The sequence below is a fragment of the Vanacampus margaritifer genome, chromosome 1 (genome assembly GCF_051991255.1).
Source record: "Vanacampus margaritifer isolate UIUO_Vmar chromosome 1, RoL_Vmar_1.0, whole genome shotgun sequence".
Taxonomy (NCBI): Eukaryota; Metazoa; Chordata; class Actinopteri; order Syngnathiformes; family Syngnathidae; genus Vanacampus; species Vanacampus margaritifer.
The window spans coordinates 4,821,035-4,848,775 of record NC_135432.1 but is presented as its reverse complement, the minus strand read 5'-3'; the positions used below and the strand labels follow the sequence as shown (position 1 = coordinate 4,848,775).

Here is a 27,741-nt window from a genome sequence, read left to right as displayed (position 1 = left end):
AAGTCCCACAGCGGGAACTTTTGCATGAACAACACGACGACTTTGGTGTGTTGCTCAAGGAGTCTGGCGCAACCGAAACTGGAAACAGACAGCGACAGCATCATTCAACAAAATCAAACTTATAATACTTGGGAGTTTAGAATGCAGCATTCTGCCTGTGACTGCGTATAAATAAATGAATGCCTCTCTTTTAGATTTGAAATCCTGTCTGCTGTTTTTGTGTCAAAGATATTTACAGGTCAGACAGGACAGGCTTTGCCCCTCTTCCCCCCCGATGGCTGTCATCAAAGCCCCAGGCTGCGGTGTGACCCACACAGGCACCCAACCGGAAGGCCTTGCACTCCCTCCATCCTCTCTTGTATTACAGTATAGCAATGACCTTATTAGCCCCCCACCCCCCCCGCCCCCACACACTCTTTACGATAAGAGCAGTCTAACCTAATGGCCCAAACGAGGGCACATCCTCACCCCTGATTTCCTAAGCGTGACCCATTTCGTGTAATGAAATATACGGTTCCGCACATATACCACACCACACTTTGCTCTTTTTTTGTCTCTTCATCATTGCGGCGACCATTTTAAAGCAGGTGACGGATTTGTTGGATTTTCGATTCGTCTCATGGAATAAGTCATCCTGCTCGTGTCAGGATTGTGACAGCAGTTGGTTTGCAGAGGAAGCAAAAAGTTGTCCCAGCACAGTGCCTGTAATTGTGGGTGCAATAGTGTGTATGTTCGGCACACATGTATATGTTCTTTAGTGCTATTTTTACGCACGTAGGCTGAGATGTTGACTTGAAGTGTCGACGTGTCTGCAGCGTGGAAATTAGATGCTGCATGTATGCAGAGCATTGAGCCACAATGTCTATGAATTTTTTATCAAAGTGGAAAACATCGCGCCAAGTGAGTTGCTGGTGTCACTGAGCTTGTGGAGCTTTGGTCATTTATTGCGATGTACTGCTTAAATATGTAACATTTTGACAACGTTAAACTAGGATTCAACTTTTTTTGTCACCTGTGAACTCAATGATTGATCCTCTGACCAAGCAATTTGTCTTGCAGCTGGGACGAGAGCAGCTCCATCAGCAGCGGCCTGAGTGACGGTTCTGACAATCTGAGCTCGGAGGAGTTCATCACAAGCCCCACCCTCAACTCACTTCCTTCCACTCCCATTGGCTCCCGCAGAAACTCAGCCATTGTGGTAAGTGTGGCATGGTCATACTCTTAATACACACACACACACACACACACACACACGGTTGGGTTTACATCTGTAGTGGGGACATCTCATTGACATAATGCATTTCCTAGACCCTCCCCCTAACCTTAACCGTCACAACTGACTGCCTTACCCTAACCCTTACCCTAACCCCAACCAAAAGCCAATACAAAACTAAGCTATAAAACCAAGTTTTGACCCTCAAAAAGAGGTTTGGACTCATGGGGACCATAAAATGTCCCCACAAGGACACCTGGTCCCCACAATGATGCTAAAAACCCAGAAAATGGTCCCCATGATTTGATATAAACTCGCACACAAGCACACACAACTCTGTGAAATCCCAAAATGCTGGCCCCACTATGTAACATAAACACGTGCACACACAAACACACACACACACAGTTTGTGGGGCTATCTTTGTGGGACCATATCATTGACATAAAGCATTTCCTAGCCCCTTACCCTAACCCTAACCCAATTCAAAGCTAAGCTCTAAAACCAAGTTTTGACCCTCAAAAAGAGGTTTGGACTCATGGGGACCATAAAATGTCCCCACAAGGACACCTGGTCCCCACAATGTTGCTAAAAACCCAGAAAATGGTCCCCATGATGTGATATAAACTCGCACACAAGCACACACAGTTTGGGGGGCTATCTTTGTGGGACCATATCATTGACATAAAGCATTTCCTAGCCCCTTACCCTAACCCTAACCCAATTCAAAGCTAAGCTCTAAAACCAAGTTTTGACCCTCAAAAAGAGGTTTGGACACATGGGGACCATAAAATGTCCCCACAAGGACACCTGGTCCCCACAATGATGCTAAAAACCCAGAAAATGGTCCCCATGATTTGATATAAACTCGCACACAAGCACACACAACTCTGTGAAATCCCAAAATGCTGGCCCCACTATGTAACATAAACACGTGCACACACAAACACACACACACACAGTTTGTGGGGCTATCTTTGTGGGACCATATCATTGACATAAAGCATTTCCTAGCCCCTTACCCTAACCCTAACCCAATTCAAAGCTAAGCTCTAAAACCAAGTTTTGACCCTCAAAAAGAGGTTTGGACTCATGGGGACCATAAAATGTCCCCACAAGGACACCTGGTCCCCACAATGTTGCTAAAAACCCAGAAAATGGTCCCCATGATGTGATATAAACTCGCACACAAGCACACACAGTTTGGGGGGCTATCTTTGTGGGACCATATCATTGACATAAAGCATTTCCTAGCCCCTTACCCTAACCCTAACCCAATTCAAAGCTAAGCTCTAAAACCAAGTTTTGACCCTCAAAAAGAGGTTTGGACACATGGGGACCATAAAATGTCCCCACAAGGCCACCTGGTCCCCACAATGATGCTAAAAACCCAGAAAATGGTCCCCATGATGTGATATAAACTCGCACACAAGCACACACACACACACACACACACAAACACACACAGTTTGTGGTGCTATCTTTGTGGGGCCATCCTATTGACATAAAGCATTTCCTAACCCCTTACCCTAACCCCAACCATAACCCGATTCAAACCTAATCTCTAAAACCAAGTCTTGACCCTCAAAAAGAGGCCTAAAAATGTGGGGCCCAGCAAATTGGTTCCACATGGACAGGTGGGCCCCACAACTCTGTGAAATCCCAAAATGCTGGCCCCACTATGTAACAAAAACACGTGCACACACAAACACACACACACAGTTTGTGGGGCTATCTTTGTGGGACCATATCATTGACATAAAGCATTTCCTAGCCCCTTACCCTAACCCTAACCCAATTCAAAGCTAAGCTCTAAAACCAAGTCTTGACCCTCAAAAAGAGGTTTGGACACATGGGGACCATAAAATGTCCCCACAAGGCCACCTGGTCCCCACAATGATGCTAAAAACCCAGAAAATGGTCCCCATGATGTGATATAAACTCGCACACAAGCACACACACACACACAAACACACACAGTTTGTGGTGCTATCTTTGTGGGGCCATCCTATTGACATAAAGCATTTCCTAACCCCTTACCCTAACCCCAACCATAACCCGATTCAAACCTAATCTCTAAAACCAAGTCTTGACCCTCAAAAAGAGGCCTAAAAATGTGGGGCCCAGCAAATTGGTTCCACATGGACAGGTGGGCCCCACAACTCTGTGAAATCCCAAAATGCTGGCCCCACTATGTAACAAAAACACGTGCACACACAAACACACACACACAGTTTGTGGGGCTATCTTTGTGGGACCATATCATTGACATAAAGCATTTCCTAGCCCCTTACCCTAACCCTAACCCAATTCAAAGCTAAGCTCTAAAACCAAGTTTTGACCCTCAAAAAGAGGTTTGGACTCATGGGGACCATAAAATGTCCCCACAAGGACACCTGGTCCCCACAATGTTGCTAAAAACCCAGAAAATGGTCCCCATGATGTGATATAAACTCGCACACAAGCACACACAGTTTGGGGGGCTATCTTTGTGGGACCATATCATTGACATAAAGCATTTCCTAGCCCCTTACCCTAACCCTAACCCAATTCAAAGCTAAGCTCTAAAACCAAGTTTTGACCCTCAAAAAGAGGTTTGGACACATGGGGACCATAAAATGTCCCCACAAGGCCACCTGGTCCCCACAATGATGCTAAAAACCCAGAAAATGGTCCCCATGATGTGATATAAACTCGCACACAAGCACACACACACACACAAACACACACAGTTTGTGGTGCTATCTTTGTGGGGCCATCCTATTGACATAAAGCATTTCCTAACCCCTTACCCTAACCCCAACCATAACCCGATTCAAACCTAATCTCTAAAACCAAGTCTTGACCCTCAAAAAGAGGCCTAAAAATGTGGGGCCCAGCAAATTGGTTCCACATGGACAGGTGGGCCCCACAACTCTGTGAAATCCCAAAATGCTGGCCCCACTATGTAACAAAAACACGTGCACACACAAACACACACACACAGTTTGTGGGGCTATCTTTGTGGGACCATATCATTGACATAAAGCATTTCCTAGCCCCTTACCCTAACCCTAACCCAATTCAAAGCTAAGCTCTAAAACCAAGTCTTGACCCTCAAAAAGAAGTCTAAAGTTGTTGGGCCCTCCAAAATGGCCCCACAAGTCTGTCAAATCCTGGAATATGAGCCCGACCATGTACCAAAAACAAAAACACACACACACATGCACAATGTATCCCTGTGTTAGCATTGATTAAGGTGTTAATCCGCTGAAGTGCTGATTAATGATTCATGCACTTGGCACATGTACTTACTGGACTCACACATTTACACAGAAGCAGCAGGTATCAAAGCTCAGACACAAAGCCTCATTAAGTATTCTTTGCACACACTCGCGTGCGCTGATCATGTTTAACATCAATTTTGGGGTATCCAAACCTCTTTTCAATGCAATGCTGCACACTACAAAATGTTCCGTCACTGAAGTCTGCTTTGGTGTTCGGAAGCTGCAGTAAGGATGGGGCGGGACTTAATCCATCTGTCGCTTGACGCTAATGCATTTACCTTTGTGTGATGTGGGTGACACCTCCACAGTGTGCTTTATTGTGAGAGCCGAGTAGGATTTTTTAGAGTGGGCTAGATTGAAGCACAGGAGAAGAGGAATCAGCGTAACCATGGCAACTGTACTGCAGGGATGCTGAGAGCGCGGCTCTTTGTCTTGTCCGATACGTGAAGGACGGTTCTCGGACTCGCACACGTGCACGGGGCCACCTGCAGTCCAGCATCCGGGCCAGTGAGTCAGAAGAACCTGCAGGGCGTTTCCCTAGATTCCCTCCATGCCTTATTGCTGGAGTCATGGAAACCACCGATGGCATCACTACCATGGCAACCGAGCATCACGTCATCGTGTGCGCCATATTGTCTGATAGACACGCAAACTGCCTGCATTCTCAGCTGATACGTGTCTTAAATGATCCCCCTTTGTTGTGTGCCTATAAAATGTTATTCCTGATTTCTAAATAAACACACACTTATCGTTCCTCGTGCTCGACGGGATACAGGGGAAGAAAAGAAAGGAATTGAAGTGGGATGAAGGGTTGAGGGAAATTTTCACATTTTGCTATTGACAGAAAAGGTGGATTTCCTTACCTCTACATGTGCATTTATTCTACTGGCTTTTAATGAAAAGAATCCAGCCCGAGTCCACGTGAGAGCTTGCATACACAGGACATGCATGCACAAACAAGCCGACAAGATTGTCAGATGTAAAGTGTGCTCTCAACATACACCATCAAACCTCTCCTTCCTGTTAAAGCTTCCTGTTATCGTTTTATCATCGATGCCACCCGACTTGTTCGACCAGAAGTCGAACGCGTCGGTTGTAAGTGACACCTGCCGCTGCCTCGGAGCTTTATGCTGCCTGAGGCTGTTTTCAGTTGGACTCTCTGGGATGCAAATGTGTGACTTTGGATGTGCCCGACTTTGCTGCAGTAACAATTTCTACCTAGACCTTTTCCTAAACATACAGTGGCTATAAAAAAAGTCTCCACACCCATTTTGAATAACAGGCTATTGAACCTGAAAATTCGATTTTTTTTTTTTTTTTTTTATGGTCCAATGAAAAGCAACTTGGTGTCATCTTCTTGGAACAAAAAAATTATCAATTCTTGTCTATCAACGTTTTCTTTATTTTTTTCAAGCTTCTGTGAATACCTTGAAACTGTAAAAACAGATGACAGGGATGTGATTTTTCCGCTAATTCGCGGAATTCCGCTTTTTTTTTATCTCCCCCCCAAAAAAAAAAAATCGATTTTTTTTTTCGATTTTTTTTTTTTTTTTTTTTAGTAGTTCATTGTGTATGCACATGACTCCGACAGATAACATCTTCTGCTCTAACAAAGACATTTGTGGTATGCTCTAATATGAGTTACTTTTCATTTGGTCATGATACAATTATTTGTTGATGAAATTTGAACTCTTCAACATTATTTATGTGTTAACTTAGTAATCACATTAGTTAGATATGATGATATTCTCAGTGATAGTTTTTAAAAGCAAAGGCAGTCCAATGTTTTTGAATGTGACTGATTTTGAGTTGACTTAAAACTGCCATTTTATATGGGATAGTTCAATATACATTGAAAATTTATGCTGTTGTTTTGTCTATTTCTTTGTCATGTGAGTGCATTGAAAGTACTTAAAAACACGGACCTAGCTGGGTGCCAGCGGCCCCCAGACCCCCGGCTAAATTTTCAGATAATTTCACTTTGGTCAAATCACATCCCTGAGATGAGCAGACAACCATTATGTCATTAAAATTAACCACGGCACACTTAAACTGGGGAGTTTCAGTCATAAACGGAATAATAAGAAGTGCTACTGTATATACATTATTGCATTCATTACAGCAATGTTTCTCAACCGTTTTATATATGGCGCGCCACCAAACAAAAATACTGAAATGACGACGATCTCATCTCAATTTACTCATAAATGGATTTTCTAAGTGTGAAATTGGCCCTGTTTAATCGAGCATGAATCTGCTGCACTCGCAGGACGTTATGACTTGTTGTATGAATGGCAACATGTAGATAAACTTTTTAGTTTTATTGTATCTTCTGTCATCTAACAAGCATTGAATTGTGTGGCATAGTTACCAGCAGATGGTCATTTTCAGGCAAATTAAGTGAAATTGGACAATTTCCCATGGTACACTTAATGATCTCCGCAATATGAGCAATATCCACAAAATAATGTAAAAATGGTCTCATTTTTAATGTTTCTTAATCCATTTCTGCGTCTTTGTAGATGCGGACAGATGCTGAGAAAAGATCCCTGGTGGAAAGTGGACTGTCGTGGGACAGTGACAATTCCAAACCCAGCCGCAAGAGTCTGGGCAGCGGCACCTACGACACAGGAAGCCTCAAGTCCGAGTCGGACAATAAATGGAAAAAACCCAAGCCGCTGGTGGACGCTCACGAAGGAGGAAAGGGTGAGCTGAGGAAACCTCAGACGCTGGGTCACGGGAATGCGTTGAAGAGGGGAAGAAACCCGCCGGTGGCAGTCACCTCCCCTATCACGCACACACCTCCGAGTGGTCTGAAAGTGGCAGGTGAGCTCCCAATTGCACTCGGCGACTTGTTTGAATGCTTTTATAAGACGATGTATAACCGGCACACTGACACATTTCTCTGGCTTAGCATTCTCATTCTGGCCAGTCGCGCACCCACACGTAGCGATAGACACACTCGCTGGCTTTGTCCGCGCACATGCATCCGCAGCTGCAGCCCACCCTCTAAGTCTTTAGAGAGTGGTGCCATGTATCAAACGCCCATTGCCACCCACTCCCTTCCTGCCAGCCAACCACACGTACACACACTGAAAAACAGTTTTTTGTTTTTTTTTTTATTCTTCCCTTTTCCTTTCCTTTTATATCTCAGCTTGCTTTGCTGTTGAACAATTCCTAAATAAAGCGGTGCATACGTGTGTGTATGCATGGAACGTTTGCGATTACGGCGAGCTCAGTTTAACCCGCGGGTCGTGTTTTTTTTGTTTGTTTTGTTTTTTATTAGACCTGTGGTATTTGAGCTCAAAATGGGCTCTGCTCTTTAAGTGTAATAACTCAGACAATTATGAATGCATTTTTACTTTCAACTCCTTAAAATGTTCAGTGGCCATAGATTTATTCATACAGATATAGTTGTTTTTTTTTATTACCTCTATGGGCAATAAAAGCTGAATTGTGCTGTATATATATTTTTTTTTGTTCAATTTAAATTGGAATATTTCATATGACATAATTAGAACCTTCCAAAAAAATCAGCATGCAGAATTCAAGCTGAATTTTTTTATGCATGTTTTTTTAGACAATGATTTATATTATATCAAAAATTATATATGTTTTATAGTCAATGTGACCAAAACGGGCATTTTTATAAAGAAACATGATATAAATCTCCCTCTCTCATTTGCAATAATTTAAAAATGACCCCATGGTGCCATTTTGAACCTTACATTGTGAATATCTGCTGGAATTTTTTAGCTTCTTAGTGTGGTTTTTTTTTTTCAATACTGTACATTTTCTTTGACATAACACATCAATTACATCAATCCTAAAATGGGACAAATACCACCCAGGGGTTTTAAAAGTGATCCCGTCACACTACCGTCAACATGAACACACTCATTTGCACAAAAGTCATAAAATGTTAGGGATTGTGCAGCTTCTTCTTAAGCATGTCATCTGTGTGCTGTTTATGTTTGGGCGTGTGTATGTGCGCACGCCACACACACACACACACACACACACACACACACACAATCAATTAGCAACAGGATATTAGCCATGGTGTTCTGTGCCAATCTGGGACAGTCCGGGTCTATCCTGTGATTAAATGAACAAGAAAAGAATTGACCATCTGCAGAGTCTGTACCCCTTTATTATGTACAGTATGTTTGTGGCTGACCCAATACAGTCCTTATGAATAATTTAGTCTGTTCATTTCAGATTTCACATATGGATTAACTCTTTGACTGCCAAAAACGTTAAATAACGTTTAGTAAAATCCTATGGAGGAGTGCCAAAGACGTTAAAAGATGTTTTTTTCCAAAACAGAGGTGAAACTAACCATTTTCTATTGTTGATTACTCAAAAACGGAATAAGGTAGAAACAAACTTTTTTTTCTGATGAAAGATGACAGTCCAATCTTTCATTTGGTAGTATGTGTGTTTCCATAGTCGAAACACATAATTTTCTGTGGACCTTGAAAAATCAGTCAAAATGCTTAAAATCGGCTGGCACCCACGGCATCTCTTTTCTGAAAACGTCTGGCAGTCAAAGAGTTAATGCCTGTGTCAGTATTCAAAATAAAATAAAGAAAATGCAGTAAAGGTTCTGGACGATTTTGTGGAGTTGATTGCAGGGCACTATTTGGCTGCCAGGACTTGATGATTTAATAACAGTCATTCTTTTCTCTTCAGCTATTTTCCTTCCAAAGTCAATCAGGAGCATTTAATTAAATGCCCACCCCAGTAAATAGAGTGTTTCAAGTTTATTTCGCAACGGTGAAAGAGGATATATTCCCTTATTAGTCATCACCATGTCAAGCTGTCCAATGAGTTTTTTTTTTTTTTGCAGAATCCAGCCAATAAGCCGACTGGCATGTGACGGTAAAATAAAAATAATCACCTCTTATTGTAACAAACTTACTTGGTATTCAACTAAATAGTTAGTGGGTGTCAGGAAGTGTCCGTTTCAAGCAAGTCATCATTTCTGTCACTCAAACACTGCATATATAAAGTGATGGTGGCCAAGCACCAAGCTGCTTGTTAAGTAGATAAATGTGAGACTGTGACACTACAAGTAAGACTGCTTCATGTAATAACGGAATCATCTTTTCTTTTTCTTCTTTTTTGCAAGTGTGTCTCGCATGCCTGATTTATTAAGTTGTGTGCGACGCTGCCCACAGCTGGTGCCAATAAAACAGACTTTGTTTATGTCCAAATTGATATGTATACCCTAATTCTGTCAGCAAGCTTTATCCTCACTGCAAGTGCAACCCTGTGGTCGTCCAATAGATTAACTTTACAGTACATGAAGCCAATTTTTACATTTATAGAAGAAGTGAAAAAAAACGTGATGCGTCATATTTCTATAAGCGCCATTAACTGGGAAACGTGAGTGTGGCCCAGTGTGTGTGTGTGTGTGCGTTTTGTGGGTTTAAAAATACCCTTAAGTGACTCCAGATGGCCCGCGGCTGCACGCCGGTGGGTCTCATTCAACAGCAGTTCTTTGAGTGTGTTAATGTCTTGTATATAAACCTCGATAACAACTCCCATTGGATACAAATTAAAAATCATGAGCATTGTGAGCTTTCATTGGTCAATGCTCGCGAGCTTGCATTTTTCTCGTTAAAAGTATTTTTCACATCGTAACTTTCATGTCGGGTTGACTAATTTGCCATTAGGGACACAGGTGGGGCTGAATCATGTACCTTTCCTTCAGTCAACAACAAAGGAGACGTTTTGTTTGACAGCGTTTCATGGACGTTAGCGGCCCGCAGACACGCTTTGCTAATGTGAACAGCAGTTTTCCACAACCAGATCACCGCAGCTGTAACACACACACACACACATCTAGACATTACTGGAAAGAGAAGACTTTTTTTTTTCAAGTTGATCAGAATGGAAAAGAGGCGTAAGTGTGCATGCGAAGATGAAGCTGGCTGTGAGTCAGGTCTTTGCGCTGTCTGTCGGTCCCGGCAGGGTTTTGTTTTCATCAGCAGACAGACTTGTAGGGGTTCAGATACGATCTGCTAATATGGACTCGTTTGTCTTTCTTTTTTTTCCCCTCTCAAGGTACAGTGAAGACAGATGGAAAGCCATCCGACAAATCTCGATTAGCGGTGAAAAACTCCAGTCTTCAGCGCTCTTCTTCCGATGCCGGGAAAGATCAGCGCAACGGGACCGGATCTTGTGAGCAGCGTAAACCTCCATCAGGTCTTGCCAGGCCATCAACCGGAGGGAACTTTGGTTTCAAAAAGCCCAGCCCAAATAATAGCAGTTCACCTGCTGTGAGTTCAGGTGGTAACATTCCCAAGACATCTGGTATTCCAGTCAAACCAGCAGCAGGTGGACGCAAGACAAGTCTGGATGTCTCCAACACTGACCAGAATGGCTTTTTGTCTCCAAATGCCAGAACTTCCCTCCAATACCGCTCTTTGCCCCGCCCAGCCAAGACAAGTACATTGACTCTAACCCGGCCCAGTTCGGCGCGTCCGCTGAGCAGCACCGTGGACGCGGGCTCCGGCCTGACCAAACCATCCAGCATGACTCTCCAGGGCCCGAGGCTCAAAGAGCAGGCGGGATTCGGACCTGGAACAGGAGGACTGAGTAAAACGGGCAGCCGGGGGATCCTGAGTCCTGTCAATCAAACCGACAGAGAGAAGGAGAAGGAGCGAGCCAAAGCTAAAGCTGTGGTGTCGGACCCGGACTGCGGAGGTGGCTCGCTGAAGGGCAGTCGAGCGCAGACTGCGTCAGAGAACGGAGGGAGGCTGCAGGGGCTCAGACCTCCCAGTGGCAAGGGCACAGATCTGACATCATCCAACACACACAGGTGCGAAACATGTTGCATCGTCATAACCAGTGATTACCAAATGATCATCAGGGTCTGAAAGTTATTATTTACTTCCTACATGCCAGCAATGTGCAGTGACAAGTAGGGTTGCATAGTTCCAGGAATGATAGGAATTAACGGGAATTTATGGGAATAAAAAAAGAAATTGAAGGTTGGCCCGCGATATAGTTGGGGAAAATATATTGCAGTATAATATTGTCTAAAACAGCCAGATTTAATGCTAGTACTCTCCTCAATCACATGCAGATAGCATTTCTTAGCGAATGTTTGGGAATGGTTCAAGGTCGCAAACGTTCACCAAAAGTGTTTATGTTTTTTCTTGTCTCTTGCAACAAGAAAAAAATGTCAGTGTCCATTAAAAGTGTTGGAGAACATGGTGAATATTTTTGCAACCTTGAACAAACTTTGACGGAAAATCAGTATCAGCTCCCCTCACAAACCTTCAGCAGGATACAGGCTTAGTACCTCACTGAGCCGCGAGTGTTTGCACACGTAGCGAATGTTAGTTTTTCGTCAGGGTTCCTAAGGGATTGCACAAAGTTGCAAACAGTTTTTCTTGTCGGAAATTCTCCATTTCTTTAAGGAAAAACTGTTTTGCCACAAGTAAACACTGTTTGGGAACATCTTTGCAACATTTGTTCAAAATGTCTTTGCGGCAAGAAAAACTGTTTGGGATAGTTAACTGTTTCTAATATTTCTAAAAATTCCCCATCTTAACATCCCATTGAAAGTTCCCGGAAATGTATGAAAATATTTTCCGCCCCTTTACAACCCTGGTGACTTACTCGACCCCGATATTCATACAAAAGAATAATAGCTTTGTGGTCAAATGGCTGTGTGGTCGCCTGTTTTAGCTAAAGATATTAACAAGCTTTCTCCGACAACAACAAAAAAACTTTCAAAAATATATAAGTTACTTTCATATACTGATAAAATGTCTTTACCCATCTCGAAATGGGAGACAGACTTGTCTATAGCTCCGGAATCTGACTTTTGGATTCAAGTTTGTGAAAACGCATTTAAAATGACAAAACACACAAATTTACAACTTATCCAATATAAAATTATTCACAGAACATACATTACTCAATATATGATGAAGAAAATGGGACTCTCAGACTCCGACATTTGTCTCCAATGTTTACAAAACACTACAGACACTTATGTTCATGCTTTATGGTTATGTACTCCGGTTATGTATTTCTGGACTAAAGTCTTAGAAAAACTTTCCGCTATTTTGGACTGTAGGATACCTTTATCTCCAAACTTGTGTTTGCTAGGTGACCTAACAACAACTGACTTACCACATAAACAATTTCAATCTACACTTGTAGCCCTTACTATCGCTAAAAAAACAATTCTTGTTAACTGGGAAAAATAAACAAACTCTGAATATCGACCAATGGTCTAACCTCCTCATAAATCACATTTTAATGGGAAAAATATCTGCCTCAAATAAAAACCAAATATCAAAACATGGCCTACGTACAGTATATAGAATTTTTTAACCTAATTCTGGTTACTTAATTCTGTCTGTTAGCGAGAGCCACTACATCGTGATAACTTACATTGATGTTTCTGCATTTGGCAATTTATTATTATATTATATTATTAGTATGGGATTTTTTTTTAATGGGCTTTAGGTGAACTGATGAATACACACACGCACGCACACGCACGCACGCACATGCACATGCACATGCACATGCACATGCTCACCCACATACAAAATATATATATATATATATATATATATATATATATGTGTGTGTGTGTATGTGTATATATATGTATATATATTTAAAAAAAAAAAAAAAAAAGAGAAAGAAAGAAAAAAAAACATTTTTTTTTTAAATTTATTTTTTTTTTTAAAAAGGAGAGCAATGATGATGTCAAATCGAATGAACAATACTGAGCTCTAAGGGGGAAAAAAATGGCTGTGTGGTCTCGGATTTCACACTGAGTAAGTAAATTTGTGAGTAAATAAAAAAAAATATATAGCAAATACCTTGTTTGATACTATTAGTTGTTGATTTCCTGGAGATTGTTCTGAATTTTTCTGAAAAGTATGACCATGCATTTGTTTGTTTGCCGATAGGCTGTCTGGCTCACGCAGCCTGACGAAACCTCCGTCAATTTCCCATCTGGACAAGCTGAACTCCAACAACCTGGAAGTCGTCGGAGCTCAGGACTCCTTGCCTCCAAAGATTCCCCCTTACTCGAAGCTCCAAGAACTGGCTCGCTCCACAAGCCCCTGCCTTAGCCCCTGCCTTAGCCCCTGCCTTAGCCCCAGCCCCGCCCCTTTGCTCAACGTCAACTCCTCAGCCTGCTTCTCCAGCTCAGGGATCGGCTTGGGGCCTCGGCAAGTTACTTCTCTCGGGGTGGAGGGGAGCGCCGGGAGAACCTCTCCCCTGCTCTACCCTCGCATGTCTGGTCTGCATCGCAGCATGGAGTCTCTGCCTTTCCAGATGAGCGTGGCTTCAGAGCTGAGGGGGCGCGAGAAGTTGGTGAAAGGTTACAACGCCAGTGAGTGCAGAGACAAAGATCGACATGAGAACAGAGGCAATCCTGCTAGCTGGAGCTCTAGAAGTAAAGTGTCCATGACAGAGACAGACAGGTGAGACTAAACAAATTGAAGGCAACCTGAAAGCCTCAATATTACATCGTTGTAATGTACCACCATCTAGAGGTTAACTGCGGTACTGCATTATCTTCATCGTGTCCCAATCATTCGCCAAAATAGGATATTAAATGAAGATGTGTGCAGGTTTTTCATAAAAGGGGATTATCAAATAACTATTGTTGTTCAAGGTTAACAAAGTAGCTCTTCTGGACTGCCTTCCCGGTTAAATAATGTCATCGTTTGATCCCCACAGTTCTCAGAAGGACCGAAACACTCTGCCAAAGAAAGGTTTAAGGTAAGCTAAAACACATCCATGTGGGCTTGTTTGCAAAGAAAAGCATAAGGGATGTTTTTAAATGCATTTCACAAATGGTTGTGAACTCGTTAGTTCTGCCTTTGTCCTCTCTCTGTGTAGTTTCAGCAGTGCCTCGCAAGTTGAGTTTGATGGAAAGGAGAAAGGAGAGAGGAGACACTCTCATTCTATTCTGAGCATGTCTGACTCGCTCACGCTTCCAATGCTGTCCTCCTCGCCCACGTCCTTGACCCGCGCCTCCATTAACAGTGCAGGTTTGTCAAGTCCATTTCATTTAGACGTGCGTATATTTACATGAACTCAGTTTGCACAAACCTCTATGAAATATTTTTGCCTTCATGATGATAGAAATGCCCAGTTTTGATTGAAATTGCCAGACTGGTAATTGAAAAGTACAGTACAGCGCATACAAACGTTGGCATGACTGCAGCGGGACGTGACCCGTCCCCCTACTTACACCTTTCCAGCGCCAAGCCCGCTCGGTGGACCTCCAAGGATGACTCGATCCAACAGCATCCCAACACAAGACGTGTCTCCTGAGCTCTACGGGGCGTCTCCACTTGGAAGCACGCTATCGTTGGCGGAACGCCCGCGCAGTTTAGGAATGGTTCACTCCGGATCGTTCAGAGACAAAGATTTGAATGATGAAGGTAAGGCGGCAAAAAGATGTCTTTAACTCTTTGACTGCCAAAAACGTTAAATAACGTTTAGTAAAATCCTATGGAGGAGTGCCAAAGACGTTAAAAGACGTTTTTTTCAAAACAGAGATGAAACTAACCATTTTCTATTGTTGATTACTGAAAAACGGAATAAGGTAGAAACAAACTTTTTTTTCTGATGAAAGATGAGAGTCCAATCTTTCATTTTGTAGTATGTGTGTTTCCATAGTCCAAACACATAATTTTCTGTGAACCTTGAAAGATCACTCAAAAATGCTTAAATCGGCTGGCACCCACGGCATCCCTTTTCTGAAAACGTCTGGCAGTCACTCACAAAAAAAATTAGGGACATTCGGCTTTTGGGTGAAATTTCAGGACAAAATTTAAAGACATTTTCTAAAATTCCAAATGTCTAAATTGCCACTGCCTTTAAAGGTTATAGTACATTTAATCCTAAAATTTCACTCCAAAGCAAATATATTTAACTTTGTGAGAGGTGTAGATAAACGCAGTAACATTTTAATTGCCTTCCTTTTTGTGTGTTCAGTTCATGGGTCTGTGATCTCTTTGGCGTCCAACGCCTCGTCAAGCTACTCGTCGGTGAGTGGGAATGCCATTCATTCACAGGTAGCTACAAATCAGTCCCTTCTTCTTCTTCTCCCTGTCCTCTCTTCCTTGCGGCCTCATTGACAATCTTTCTTCCTCTAACGTTTCAACTTTTCTTCCCACTGCATCCAAAGGCAGAGGAAAGGATACAGGGAGAGGTGCGTGTTGTTTTTCCGCTGCTCTGTCACTTTCCTTCCCTGTTGTCCGATGAGCAGAAATCTATCGTTTTACACATCCGTCGTTGTAATTGTGTCTGTGGAACACGAGCCACATTCAGCAAATCTGTTTTCCCTTCAGCAAGTCCGGAAGCTGAGAAGAGAGCTGGAGTCGTCCCAGGAAAAGGTGTCAAACCTGACTACACAGCTGTCAGCCAACGTAAGTTCCCTCGAGATGAATTCCACTCAATTGGAATGGCTAAAATGAAAAAAAAAAGAAAGAAAAAAAAGGAATGGCTAAAATGAGTCTGGCGTGTATCGCATATTTGCAAGAGATTGCAGAGACTCCTGAGTTTAGTATCTTGTTGGTTAGTTGCAGTATTTCAAAGTCATTTATATTTGATGGATGCGATGTGATAAAAGTCAATTTGAAAAGTACATTTTAGGAGGAAGTTAATATGACCAAGAAATAAGGCTGGCGATATGACCTTAACTCTTTGACTGCCAGACGTTTTCAGAAACGGGATGTCGCCAGTGCCAGCCGATTTAAGCATTTTGACTGATCTTTCAAGGTCCACAGAAAATGTTGTGTTTGGTCTATGGAAATACTTGACACATACTACCAAATGAAAGATTGGACTATCATCTTTCATCAGAAAAAAAAAGTTTGTTTCTACCTTATTCCGTTCTTCAGTAATCAACAATAGAAAATGGTTAGTTTCACCGAAATGCTCTGTTTTGAAACAAAAAGCAGAGAAAAAGAGCTTTTTGTGAAACGATGTTATTTCATGCACTCTAGTGAATTGTACACTTCTTTTTGTCCATGAATGATGCCACAAACACCTAAATAGTGCTTTACTTGCTGTTAAACGCTATCACCAACCATGAAACAGTGTTTTTTGGTTGCAAAATACGTTTATTTCCATTCAACAGTGTAACAATTTGACAAAACAATTTCGCAAACTATTTACAAATGTGTGCAACTGTGGTACTATTTACAATTATGTGGATGTTTCAAATACAGTTTTTCTTTTTGTAACACTGCCCTGCGTGCAAGGAGACGCAGCAGGATTTGCACATCAGATACGTTTCACTTCGATTGTCCGTTTCGCGTGCAGACCTTACACTTTCTTAACGGCCTTTTATTCGGGGAATAGCAAGTAGCAGACTGTACCCACTCCTCCGATGAATATGCATTGGACTCCGGGCACTCTTCGTCGTCCGATTGAACGTCCGCCTGAGCGTGCTCGGTTGTGCTCCGCGTTTTCCGGTGTTAGCATCGCTAGCGCGGGAACCTTTATGACGTCGTCATAGCCGCCGCGTCAGCGCTTCCAACTTCGGCGTCAACCTCGGAGTCACCATCATCATCATCGATGATGATCATCGTCGTCATCAATGTGCTCTTTAGCGTTGGTCGATGCCTTTCGTCTTTGAAAAAAATTCCCAAGTGTGAGCTGCTTGCAACCGGTCGCCCATTGTTCGCTTCTTCAGCCATCTAGCTCCGCCCTACGTCGTACTGCCGCGTCAACGCTTCCAACCTCGGAGTCACCATCATCATCATCGATGATGATCATCGTCGTCATCAATGTGCTCTTTAGCGTTGGTCGATGCTTTTCGTCTTTGAAAAAAACTGCTCGAGCGTGAGCCGCTTGCAACCGGTCGCCATGTTCTCTTCCGTCATGGCAGTCAAAGAGTTAAAATAAAACGTGATTTATTTGCTTGAAAGCTGCTTAAGAAGGACGCTTGACTAATAAACTCAAATTGATTGATAAAATTGAATAATCACTCAGCCTACCATGTACACCGTTATAAACATAGATGACTGCATTCCCTATTAAGGATTTCAGTGAAGTGCAGTGAAAAAAATGGCCAACTCTCTGTGACGAATCTAGCAGGGTTATAATTATTGTGGATTCGTCATTATAGTTAGTTTTTATTTAATTTTGACTTTTTTGTTTTTTAATTCGGTTAGTTTTAATTCTTTTTTTTAGAGCAAATTTGTTCATTTTATTTGTATTTATTTTTGGGGGAAATGCTTTATTTTAGTTGAGTTTTTATTAGTTTTATTATTAGTTTTAGCTTTTTTTGGGATATATAGTTTATTTGTCAATTAAAACTACAATTCTCAAATGACACACATTGACCTTGTTTAGACATGAGGGAGAACGTTTTGGTTGACATTTTGGCGTTCTGCAAAACAGCTACAATATGTCACAGATGAAACTTCTTGACGTTAGAATTCTGATTCTTGTCTTTTTTTCAAACAGGCGAACCTGGTGGCCGCCTTTGAACAAAGTCTTGCCCTGATGACAACCCGACTGCAGACTCTGTCATTTAGTCATGAACAGAAGGTAGCCAACGACACTTGAACACTCACGAGTTTGAATTCCAGCTGCATTTCATCACTGTGTTGATGGCCTTGTCGGCAAATCAGCACCTTTTTCCCGCCATGCAGCGATGTGACTTTAATGACAGCCTGCGGCGAGGAGGAATGCGCCTTTGAGGCCCTCGCTGCGGTCGTAATGTGACTTGGGATCAGGGCAGCCCGAGAAGGGGATCAGGGAAAGAAAAAGCTCAGCGAAGCCTTGGTCGGTTTGCGTGTGCGCATCGCATTCCGACATTCTTCTCCCCTCGTACGGACGGCATCGAGTGTGAATAAAGCGATCCGAGCTGGAGGGGCGGGCTGTCCGCTGTGTGTTTAAATGTGAGGAGTCTCTCGTGGCGTTTTCATGCCTTGCTGCTTCCACTGAAAGGCCCAGTCTAGACCGCTCCAGAAGCGGCTTTTGTTGTTGGTGCCAGCGCACTGACCTGTGCAGCTCAGCCAGGAGCACGCTCTCTTTAACCTTGAGGAGATGATGGGCCAGATGCAGGTTTCGAGTGCACTGTGGATGACTTAAGCACACAATAAGCGGCACCGCATGGGGCTGGACTCTTTGTAGCTTTAGAGTAGTCACATTTTCAGGATCAAGCCTCGCTGGCTTCCCGCTGCTCCCACAAAAACATCAGACATTCCTCCTCCTACAGGAATCTTTTCTTTTTTTTTTCCCTCTATGCAGGACACTGAACTGATAGAGTTGCGGGAGACCATCGAAGCCCTGAAGGCCAAAAATGATGAAGCGCAGGCCGTTATTCACGGCGCCTTAAACCACCCAGATAACGATAAAGGTGGAGAAATCAAATTTGTGATTCTGATGACTCCCTTTTGAACATCTGCCTGATGACGATCGCTCTTCCCATGTTTTCCTCAGACCTGCGTATTCGTCGCCAGAACTCGTGTGAAAGCCTCTCCAGCCTCAACAGTCTGACCAGTTTGTCAAGTGTAGGCAGCTTGAAGGACCAGGATGCCAAGAAGAAGAAGAAAAAGAGCTGGGTAAGAAACAATGCGGCTTCCTGCTGGCTCTCGTTGCTCAACTTGATCAAGTCGGACCACTCTATGTACTGCAATTCTTTTTATTTACTAAGTGCATTACTGTAGTTTTATTAAAGATGTATTCAAGGATTTTCTCAAAAAGTTGAAGTTTGTCACTTTTTTAAAAATGCGCATGCGAAAGACCATCCTACCAGCTCTCGTGCTCGTCCGGGAAAAACGCCTATCAAATGTCAGGAACGTCATCATCATCTTCATCAGTCTCTGCAGACGGATGTTCTCTTGCGGCTCCCAGCCATTTTCAAAGTAGTAAGAGTCTGAAAGCTCAGGAGCTACGTGCTACAAACACTCAAAGCGCGCATGCGCAGCTAGGAGCAAACGCGCACGACATCGTTACGTCAGATTGATTGACAGGATCGAGAACCATTCGTTATGATGATCCACCCGGAAGATCCTTGAATACACCTTTAAGTGTAGTTACAGTAATCCCTGCCAGTTGAGTCTTTCTGCAAATATCAGAAAAAAAAATAGCAATTATGGCCCCTTACAAGTATTTAGATTTGCCTTTGGCAATAGTTTACACCAGGGGTGTCCAAACTATTCCTCGGGGAACTTTTGCGGCCCACCATCCATTTTTCAGCAGCCCACGGCATACACTAAAAATGACATTTTGTCAACAAAAAAATGGGTGGGGTGTTGAGACACTCACATCCAAAGGGTGGGGGCCATATGATGCATGGAGACGACCACTACTACTAATAAATTGCACTCATTTCTGGACTATAAGGCGCACCTGACTATAAGCCGTGCTAGCTAAATTTGGGGAATACTCGACTTTGTTAAACATATAAGCCGCACCCGACTGTAAGCCGCAGGTGTCTTAATGTTACCGCACCGGGTTCCCGCATAATGAGCGCGCAAATGATCCAGCTCTCGTTCTGTCTCTCCTACTGTATTTGAGCTCACTTGGTTTGTTTTGCTCCGCCTGGCGCTCTTGCGCTTCCCTTATAGTGCGCCCCTTTGTGATCTGATGGATAAGCCGCACCTTTGTATTAGCCGCAGGGTCGAATGCAAGTTAAAAAAAAAAGTACTGTCCAGAAATTGCTGTACCTATTTACAACTAAAATAATTTTTTTTCATACACTGTGGCGAATTAATTTAATTACTTTTTTGAAACAACATATAACATTAATCACTCCTAAGTATCTGCTTTAGAAATGTTCATATTGTTACAGACCGCACTTTTTTTTTTTGTTCCTAATGCAGAGATGGGATTTGGCTGTTGTTCAGCGCTGCAGTGGATATAATTTTATAATTCTATATTTATTTATTTATTTATTTTCTTCACACCCCACAAAAGCCCGCCTAACTTTGACCTGCTTCTGTTAATGGCTGGCATTATGACATGATGTACATGTTGAGTCATTGGCTTTGGACCTGGTAGGTCACGATGGGTTTGCTTCCGGGTTTTCTGACAGTTTGCTTCCGGGATTCTACTGGGGTGCCCTTAAAACAGGCACCAACCCCAAGAGGCTGTTTGTGCGCCTATTTCACGCTGACATCGCTCTTTGCATGCCTTTGTACTATATGTGTGATCTGGTTCTCATCCGTGTGGTGTCCAACACAAATATACAGCAGAGTTGAATTTTCCCTTGAAAGTATACAATGTGTAGTATAAATAAAAATGTAGCATTAAAGTGCTTCAAATAGCAGGAATTTCTCAACAACAAAATAGAATAAAATAAATCAAACCTCCATCACGTTTGTTAGTTTGACTGTCTCTGTGTGGTCCTGTTCCGCTCCAGCTGAGAAGCTCCTTCAACAAGGCCTTCAGCATCAAGAAAGGCACCAAAACCTGCTCGGACATTGAAGAAATTGTCACTCCTGACTCTTCCGCTCCAAACTCACCAAAGATGCTGCATGAAGGAGCGGATGCAGGAGATAACTCGTCTTTGTCCCTCAAAAATTCCACGTCTGACATCTCCTCTAAGTAAGATTTGAAAGGTTGTGGGAGACCACGTCAATGTTGTTTGCCCCTGACGAGTGTGTTGCGTTCCCTGCAGGGCCTTGGGGACAACCGAGGAGGAGGAAGGCGACGAAAGGGCCGTGTCGGAGCTGCGCTCGGAACTCTGGGAGAAAGAGAGAGAGCTGACAGACATCCGACTGGAGGCTTTAAATTCCGCTCATCAACTGGAGCAGCTCCGAGACGCCATGGACAGCATGGAGGTTCGCTTGGCCTCGGAAAAAAAGATCCACACGACTTTGCTCTCTGCTTTTATTTCAACGCTGTTTTTATTGCAGTCAACGGTGGAGGGGCTGAAGGTAGAAAACGATCATCTGAAAATCGGAAGTCAGGTCCATTCATTGGGCTGTGGTCCCACCTCATCCGCCTCGCAGCCTTCGGGCTTGGCTTCGTTCTTGGGACCGTCGCTGAGACAGCCCATGTCCCTCACCAAGTCCTTCAGCCTCAGTCTGAATGATTGTAAAGGTCCAGGCAAGTAAAAGACACATCCAGTATTTGGCCCATTTAAAGTAGCATCTACGCAAAAATAAAAGTGACCTTTTTTATCATTTTCTGATGAAATTCTCAATTTTGACGATTTTGTTTTGCTCATCTGTCGTTTAGACATGTCTGCAGGCAACATGTTAGGTGTACCTTCTCAGCTGGACGAGGTGTGTGCACAAGTGCTAGTTTGCTTCACAGATCCAGCTGAGGTAAATCCACACCTTCATGGGCTTCATTTCTACCTCTTGCAGTCACGGAAATATTTGAGAAATTGCACCCCCTGTCTTCCTGTAGGAGCATAAACAACAAGAACATTACCTGGGATCCGTGACGATTGGCGAGAGGACCGAATGGGCCTATCTGGACTCCATGATAGCCAAGACATTCAGAGTAAGATCATGCAGGTTGTGCGTCACTGTTGTAGGGTTCTCCGAGTGTTCTCATTTTGGGTCTTTCTTACGCAGGAGTACCTAACTCAAGTGGACCCAACAGCCAGCCTGGGTCTGAACTGTGATTCGTTGCACATGTATGAGCTGAGCCAGGGAGCGCTGAGGGTGATTGGAGGAGACAAACCTCACATGTCACCTTATCGATGTCTCAGTGGCAGGCCGCCGCGCATCTTTCTCACCTTGAAAGGTTAGGAACTCACATGTATACCACACTCTAAAAACATTTGGGTCAGAAATAACCCAAATTGGGTCAAAAAGGGGCCAACCCAACTTTTTGCAGAATTAAATGTTTATTGTTGTGATGTTCAATAAAATAATAATAAAAATAAAACTAATAATAATAATAATAATAATGTTGTATCAGATTTATATAGCACTTTTCTGGACACTAAAAGATGCTTTACAATGGATATATGCATAATGTTATATCTCTTCCTCTCAAACACAAAAAAAATCAATACCTTGATAAATTAAAGTACAGTATTACACAAAACTAAAACAAAAGTCTGGGGGAAAAAATTAACCAAATTGGGTCAAAAATGCGACGGACCCAATTTTGTGTCGGTTCAACTTTGACCCAATTCAATTGGGTTATTCAATCAACCCAAATAGTTGGGTCAAATATGTAACCTACAAAACAACCCACATAATTGGACTGCTATGTGAATTATTAATTTAATTTGACTCAACTTTTTGGGTTAAATAACTCAAGAAAATGGGCCGGTTCAATTTTGACCCAATTCAATTGGGTTATTCAACTAACCCAAAAAGTTGGGTCAAATTAAATTATTCACCCACAAAGCAACCCAATTTTTGGGTTGATTTGTGGGTTATTCATTTGACCCAACTTTTTGGGTTGATTGAATAACCCAATTAAATTGGGTCAAAGTTGAACCGACGCAAAACTGGGCCCGTCGCATTTTTGACCCAATTTGGTTTTATTTTTTTCCCCCCAGACTTTTGTTTTAGTTTTGTGTAATACTGTACTTTAATTTATCAAGGTATTGATTTTTTTGTGTTTGAGAGGAAGATATATGTACTTTACCGGATTTATAATAATAAAAAAATAAATTTAAAAAAAGCTTAGTCCACTGTAACATTATGCATGTATCCATTGTAAAACGTCTTTCAGTGTCCAGAAAAGTGCTATATAAATCTGATACATTATTATTATTATTATTATTGTTATTATTGTTGTTGTTGTTGTTATAGTGAACATCACAACAATAAACATTTAATTATTCAATTCTTCACTTACCCACACTTTAAGAATTAGCTTTCTAATTTATCGACATGAATTATGGTTTTACGCATTTAGATTTTTTCTTTAAGTATTTCCCTTCTGGATGTCAGTTTCAAAGGTCGATTCCATTTCAAATGTATCCGTCAGGTCTTGAAGCGCAAAGTGTGGACTCCCTGGTGTTCCAGACTCTCATTCCCAAGCCCATGATGCTGCACTACATCAGCCTGCTGCTCAAGCACCGGCGTCTGGTCCTGTCCGGGCCCAGCGGCACCGGGAAGTCTTACTTGGCTCAGCGTCTGGCCCATTACCTCCTGCAGCGCAACCGCAACGACTCGCCCGGAGGCAGCGGCGAGCCCTCCCTGGCGGGCCGCGGCGCCGCCGTCTCCTTCAACATGCATCGGCAGACGCAAAAGGTAGCTGATGGTTGAACGCGGGAAAGGACGCTTCACCTCATCGTTATTCGTACCCACAGGAGCTGCAATCGTACCTGTCCAATCTGGCCAATCAGATCGACCGACAGAGCGGCGGCGAGCTTCCGCTGGTCGTGATCATCGACGACATCAGTGACGCTGCCGCCGTCACCGAGCTCATCAACGGCGCGCTCACCTGCAAGTATCATAAATGGTGAGTCGTAACGTTTGGCCAAGGAAGTACGATTGGTGAGCTGATCACGTTTTGTGCGGCCGTTTCAGTCCGTACATCATCGGAACGACCAATCAGCCTGTGAAGATGTTATCCAACCACGGACTGCACATCAGCTTCAGGTGAGCGCCAAGTCACCAAAAACATCTGCAGTACAATTAAGACTATCAGATTTATTATACATAAATGTTTTGGTTTTATCTCCAGAAAAATAAAAAATTTGAAAAAAAAAATTTTTTTTTTTAAATTTGGGGGTTTTATCGATCAGGTTTACGCTAAAGAAATAAAAGCATCAGTGCATCTGCTTTTACCACTTAAAGCGAAGAATGTGCGCATTTGAGCCACCTGTGACGTCTGCCGCCTTTGGCCGCAGGATGCTTCCTTTCTCGAATAACGTGGAGCCAGCCAACGGCTTTCTCCTGAGGTACCTCCACCGCAAAGTCGTGGAAGCTTACCAGAAGAAGGAGCACGATGCGTCGCAGCACCAGGAACTCCTCTGCGTTCTGGACTGGGTCCCGCAACTCTGGTACCACCTCCACACGTTCTTGGAGAAACACAGCACTTCAGATTTCCTCATCGGTAAGAATTGATTTGATGAAGATTTTCGAGCTTTGCAAAAACACTAACTAGTCCACTTTGATACTGAAGAAGGTCAAATTGGCCCTTGAAAGAAAGTAAAAGGAAGAAAAAAGGCAGTTTTTATCCATCTCAGGCGGCGGCCATTTTGCCACTTGCTATCGACTGAAGATGACGTCAATGTTGCTCAGGGTTCAGGCAACTACCAATCAGAGCTCACCTATTTTCTGAGGCTGAGCTGTGATTGGTTGTTACCTGAGACATGAGCAACTGTGATGTCATTTTAACTTGACAGCCTGAGGCAAAATGGCTGCCTTCTGATATTGATTAACTCATTCACTGCCATTGACGGCTGCAGACGTCAAAAATTCATTTGAACTATTTCTATTAGTTTTTTCACTTTTGTAAACAAGAGTATGAAAGCCGAGAAGAAAATTATTGTACTTATTTAGAACAGATATAAAATTTGTGATTAATCGTGAGTTCACTATTGAAGTCATGCAATTAATTATAATTATAAATTTGAATCGCCTGACGCCCCAAATTTTTGATAATCTTTTCTTTCATCAAAAAAAAAGATTTTTTTCTTTTAAGTCTAAGTTTTCATACTCTTGTTAACAAAAGTGGGAAAAAAATGTTAAACTAATAGAAATAGTTCAAATGAATTTTTGACGTTTATAGACGTCAATGGCAGTGAATGAATTAAAAACTGCTGTATTTTGCTGCTTAACTCACATTCCACTAACGCAATATTAAACAGAATACCGTATTTAGACTAGTGGGACTGCATAGAACATATTATTGTCAAACAAATTAAGGTGACAGACGGTATTAGCGGTTATTAACGAAAACAATTTTTTTTTAACGACCTCTACTTGGGAAATTCACCTGTTAAATTCCACGCCCACCCGCGAAAAGTGAGGGAACGCTGTAGTTATTAAGTGTACCGTACTTTGAAACGGGAACGATTTAATGAGGTCCTTAATTGTTCAATGCAAAGAATTGATCAATTGTCACTTGATCGTCAGGCCCTTGCTTCTTCCTGTCGTGCCCCGTGTCGGTGGCAGAGTTCAGGAAGTGGTTTATTGACCTGTGGAACCACTCCATCATACCATACCTCCAAGAAGGAGCCAAGGACGGCATCAAGGTGAAGCGCACGTGTGACCGCGGCAGCAACAAAAAGTTCCTTCCTTCCAACATGCTCACCAGTTTTGCTGTGCAGGTGCACGGCCAGAAGGCAGAATGGGAGGACCCCGTGGAGTGGGTGCGAGGGACCCTCCCTTGGCCCAGCTCACAGCAGGACCAGTCCAAACTCTATCATCTACCTCCCCCAAGCATCGGTCCGCACAGCGAGGAGAAGAAGCCCCCCAAAATCACTCCTCCGCCCAGCTTGCTGGAGTCCGATCCCCTGGTGAGTTTTCCGTTTGAAATTATTTCTCGACTTGCTCAAAGTCACCTGACTCCATCCGCCGTGCTCGTGCCTTCCTTGTTCAAAGATGATGATGCTGCTGAAGCTGCAGGAGTCGGCCAACAGCGTCGAGTCGCCAGAACGGGACGGAAGCCTGCATCCACTCTGAGGAGAAACTTCAACAATAATAATCTGCAAAAACAAACATTGCATTGGTGATCATAGGAAGCTGGGTCGATTATTCTGACGCGTTTGTTCCACAAGCATGAAATCCAGTCCGGACCTGTATTATTAACCGCTTCTGGAACTATGGGTGCTCACGTGCTTCGTTCAATGCCAAAATTGCACTTTATTTCCAATGTGTGTGACCTGCACTTCAGTCGGGGACGTCAACGTGTTAAAGGAGAATCTTGCAGTTACGCAGTAATACCACTGGGTGGCAGCACCACCTCAGTGTTTGTTGCTTACACGCCACACAGTGTAACAAGTAAAACATGCCTCGTTGCGGTGCGTTGTGCATCACACTCACTTGTAAAAGGCACACAAGAGTTAAACAAAAAACTAACAAAAAAAAGCTTGTTTATTTATCTTGGATAAATCAGGCAATTGTCGTTGCCGTTTGAAAACTTTTTTTTGTAATAGATGAGGATGCATCTTTTGTAGGATTTTGTACTGACTCATCTTCAGTTGTCTCATTTCGTACACCTAACACGCCGAGAGTCCCAAAAACAAACAAGTGCTTCCGTCCTTGCTGCTTCGGTCATCCAAAAATTGTGTTTTCCTTCCTTACTCTGCTTACTTTTTACACTCTGATGACATTCTTTTAAAACAGATTAACAACTGGAACAGTGTCCTTCTTTTTCTTTAGCCCCTTTTATATGATAACCATAAGAATGAGCTCACATCTCAACGGACGTCTCCAAAGGTGCTGATGTCAAATCGAGACGCGACGCCTACGTCGTCTGCCTGTGCCTGAAAGCCCCAATTGGCCTGAAGCTGCCTTTGAGCTGCTTCAATCCACCACCCCGAGGCCTCCATTTTAAGCTAGTTATTATAGGAAGCGGCGCATCACTTCCGCTCACCTACTCGGATGTCCGACAGCTTCCATCGAGTATGGCGATGACGGTTTGGACCTTTGGTTGGTAGTCGGGTGGAAGGGCTGTTTGCAAGACTGATGCGTGTCACAAATGGGCTGCTAAGGTGTGTGTGGGATTTCATGTGTGGATAAATAGCTCAAAAAATGTTTCATTTTCCCGTGTTTCCCAAAGCTTTTACTTTGATTGGACCTATCATATTTGTATATAAAAAAAAAAAGACAAAATTAACTTCCTCTTTTCACCTTGTTTTTAAAACGTTTTTCTTATGCAAATATTTGTAAATATTTCTCTTTTGTACATGACATCACTGTTGTAAAGACTGTAAATAGCCAGTGCATCTGCGACAACAATCTTGAAAAAGAGTGGAAATGTAAAGAAAAAGACAAAAAAAAAGGGTGGGGGGGGGGGGGGCGCTTTGGTTGTATTTTGTTTTGTTCCGGTGAGAGGAAGGGGCACTTGATTCGAAAGTGGGCTGAAGTGCTTCATGGCATGTCTCTGTAACCATGTCATCACATGTCCAACATCCAGCTCTGGACACAATAAAGTCATCCCATTCTACATTTGGGTTCATGGCTGTGTTGGTTAGCTTGAATGGCTACCTGTGTTTGGCTTTTTGGCTTTGTTTTCCAGCGTGCCTGCATTGTTTTGTTAAGCCAGGGTCTGATTGTTACATGATATAATATATAATAATTAAATGAGAGTCCGTTTTAAATTGGAACCGTAGTCATGAAGAATAAATCTGTCTTCCTTTACTGGTTTCTCATTTTC

The 27,741-nt window shown here is 42.8% G+C and overlaps 1 protein-coding gene and 1 long non-coding RNA gene across 4 annotated transcripts in view; one reads left to right on the top strand and one right to left on the bottom strand.

Annotated features, from left to right (window-relative positions):
• nav1a (neuron navigator 1a) overlaps window positions 1–27,369 on the top strand; it is a 121,958-nt gene extending 94,589 nt beyond the window's left edge. The window contains exons 8-33 of one of the 3 annotated variants that reach the window (XM_077567932.1): window positions 1,060–1,198; window positions 7,002–7,305; window positions 10,552–11,308; window positions 13,428–13,946; window positions 14,206–14,247; window positions 14,368–14,519; window positions 14,733–14,915; window positions 15,472–15,524; window positions 15,665–15,688; window positions 15,828–15,905; window positions 17,953–18,036; window positions 18,742–18,850; window positions 18,934–19,055; window positions 20,858–21,042; window positions 21,116–21,278; window positions 21,354–21,546; window positions 21,679–21,767; window positions 21,853–21,948; window positions 22,023–22,194; window positions 23,398–23,663; window positions 23,723–23,874; window positions 23,943–24,014; window positions 24,266–24,471; window positions 25,497–25,615; window positions 25,691–25,879; window positions 25,965–27,369. In XM_077567932.1, the coding sequence (XP_077424058.1) occupies window positions 1,060–1,198; window positions 7,002–7,305; window positions 10,552–11,308; window positions 13,428–13,946; window positions 14,206–14,247; window positions 14,368–14,519; window positions 14,733–14,915; window positions 15,472–15,524; window positions 15,665–15,688; window positions 15,828–15,905; window positions 17,953–18,036; window positions 18,742–18,850; window positions 18,934–19,055; window positions 20,858–21,042; window positions 21,116–21,278; window positions 21,354–21,546; window positions 21,679–21,767; window positions 21,853–21,948; window positions 22,023–22,194; window positions 23,398–23,663; window positions 23,723–23,874; window positions 23,943–24,014; window positions 24,266–24,471; window positions 25,497–25,615; window positions 25,691–25,879; window positions 25,965–26,045 (4,549 nt within the window). In that variant the 3' untranslated portion in view covers window positions 26,046–27,369. Of the gene's footprint in view, window positions 1–1,059; window positions 1,199–7,001; window positions 7,306–10,551; window positions 11,309–13,427; window positions 13,947–14,205; window positions 14,248–14,367; window positions 14,520–14,732; window positions 14,916–15,471; window positions 15,552–15,664; window positions 15,689–15,827; window positions 15,906–17,952; window positions 18,037–18,741; window positions 18,851–18,933; window positions 19,056–20,857; window positions 21,043–21,115; window positions 21,279–21,353; window positions 21,547–21,678; window positions 21,768–21,852; window positions 21,949–22,022; window positions 22,195–23,397; window positions 23,664–23,722; window positions 23,875–23,942; window positions 24,015–24,265; window positions 24,472–25,496; window positions 25,616–25,690; window positions 25,880–25,964 lie in introns of all 3 variants that reach the window. The other 2 variants (XM_077567936.1, XM_077567924.1) reach the window with 2 other exon arrangements.
• On the bottom strand, window positions 21,658–24,737 carry LOC144053497 (uncharacterized). The gene is made up of 3 exons (XR_013294446.1): window positions 24,348–24,737; window positions 23,738–23,856; window positions 21,658–21,846 (listed from the first exon to the last, which is right to left on the bottom strand). It is a non-coding gene; the product is annotated as an uncharacterized LOC144053497 (long non-coding RNA).
• Window positions 27,370–27,741: the final 372 nt, after the last annotated feature.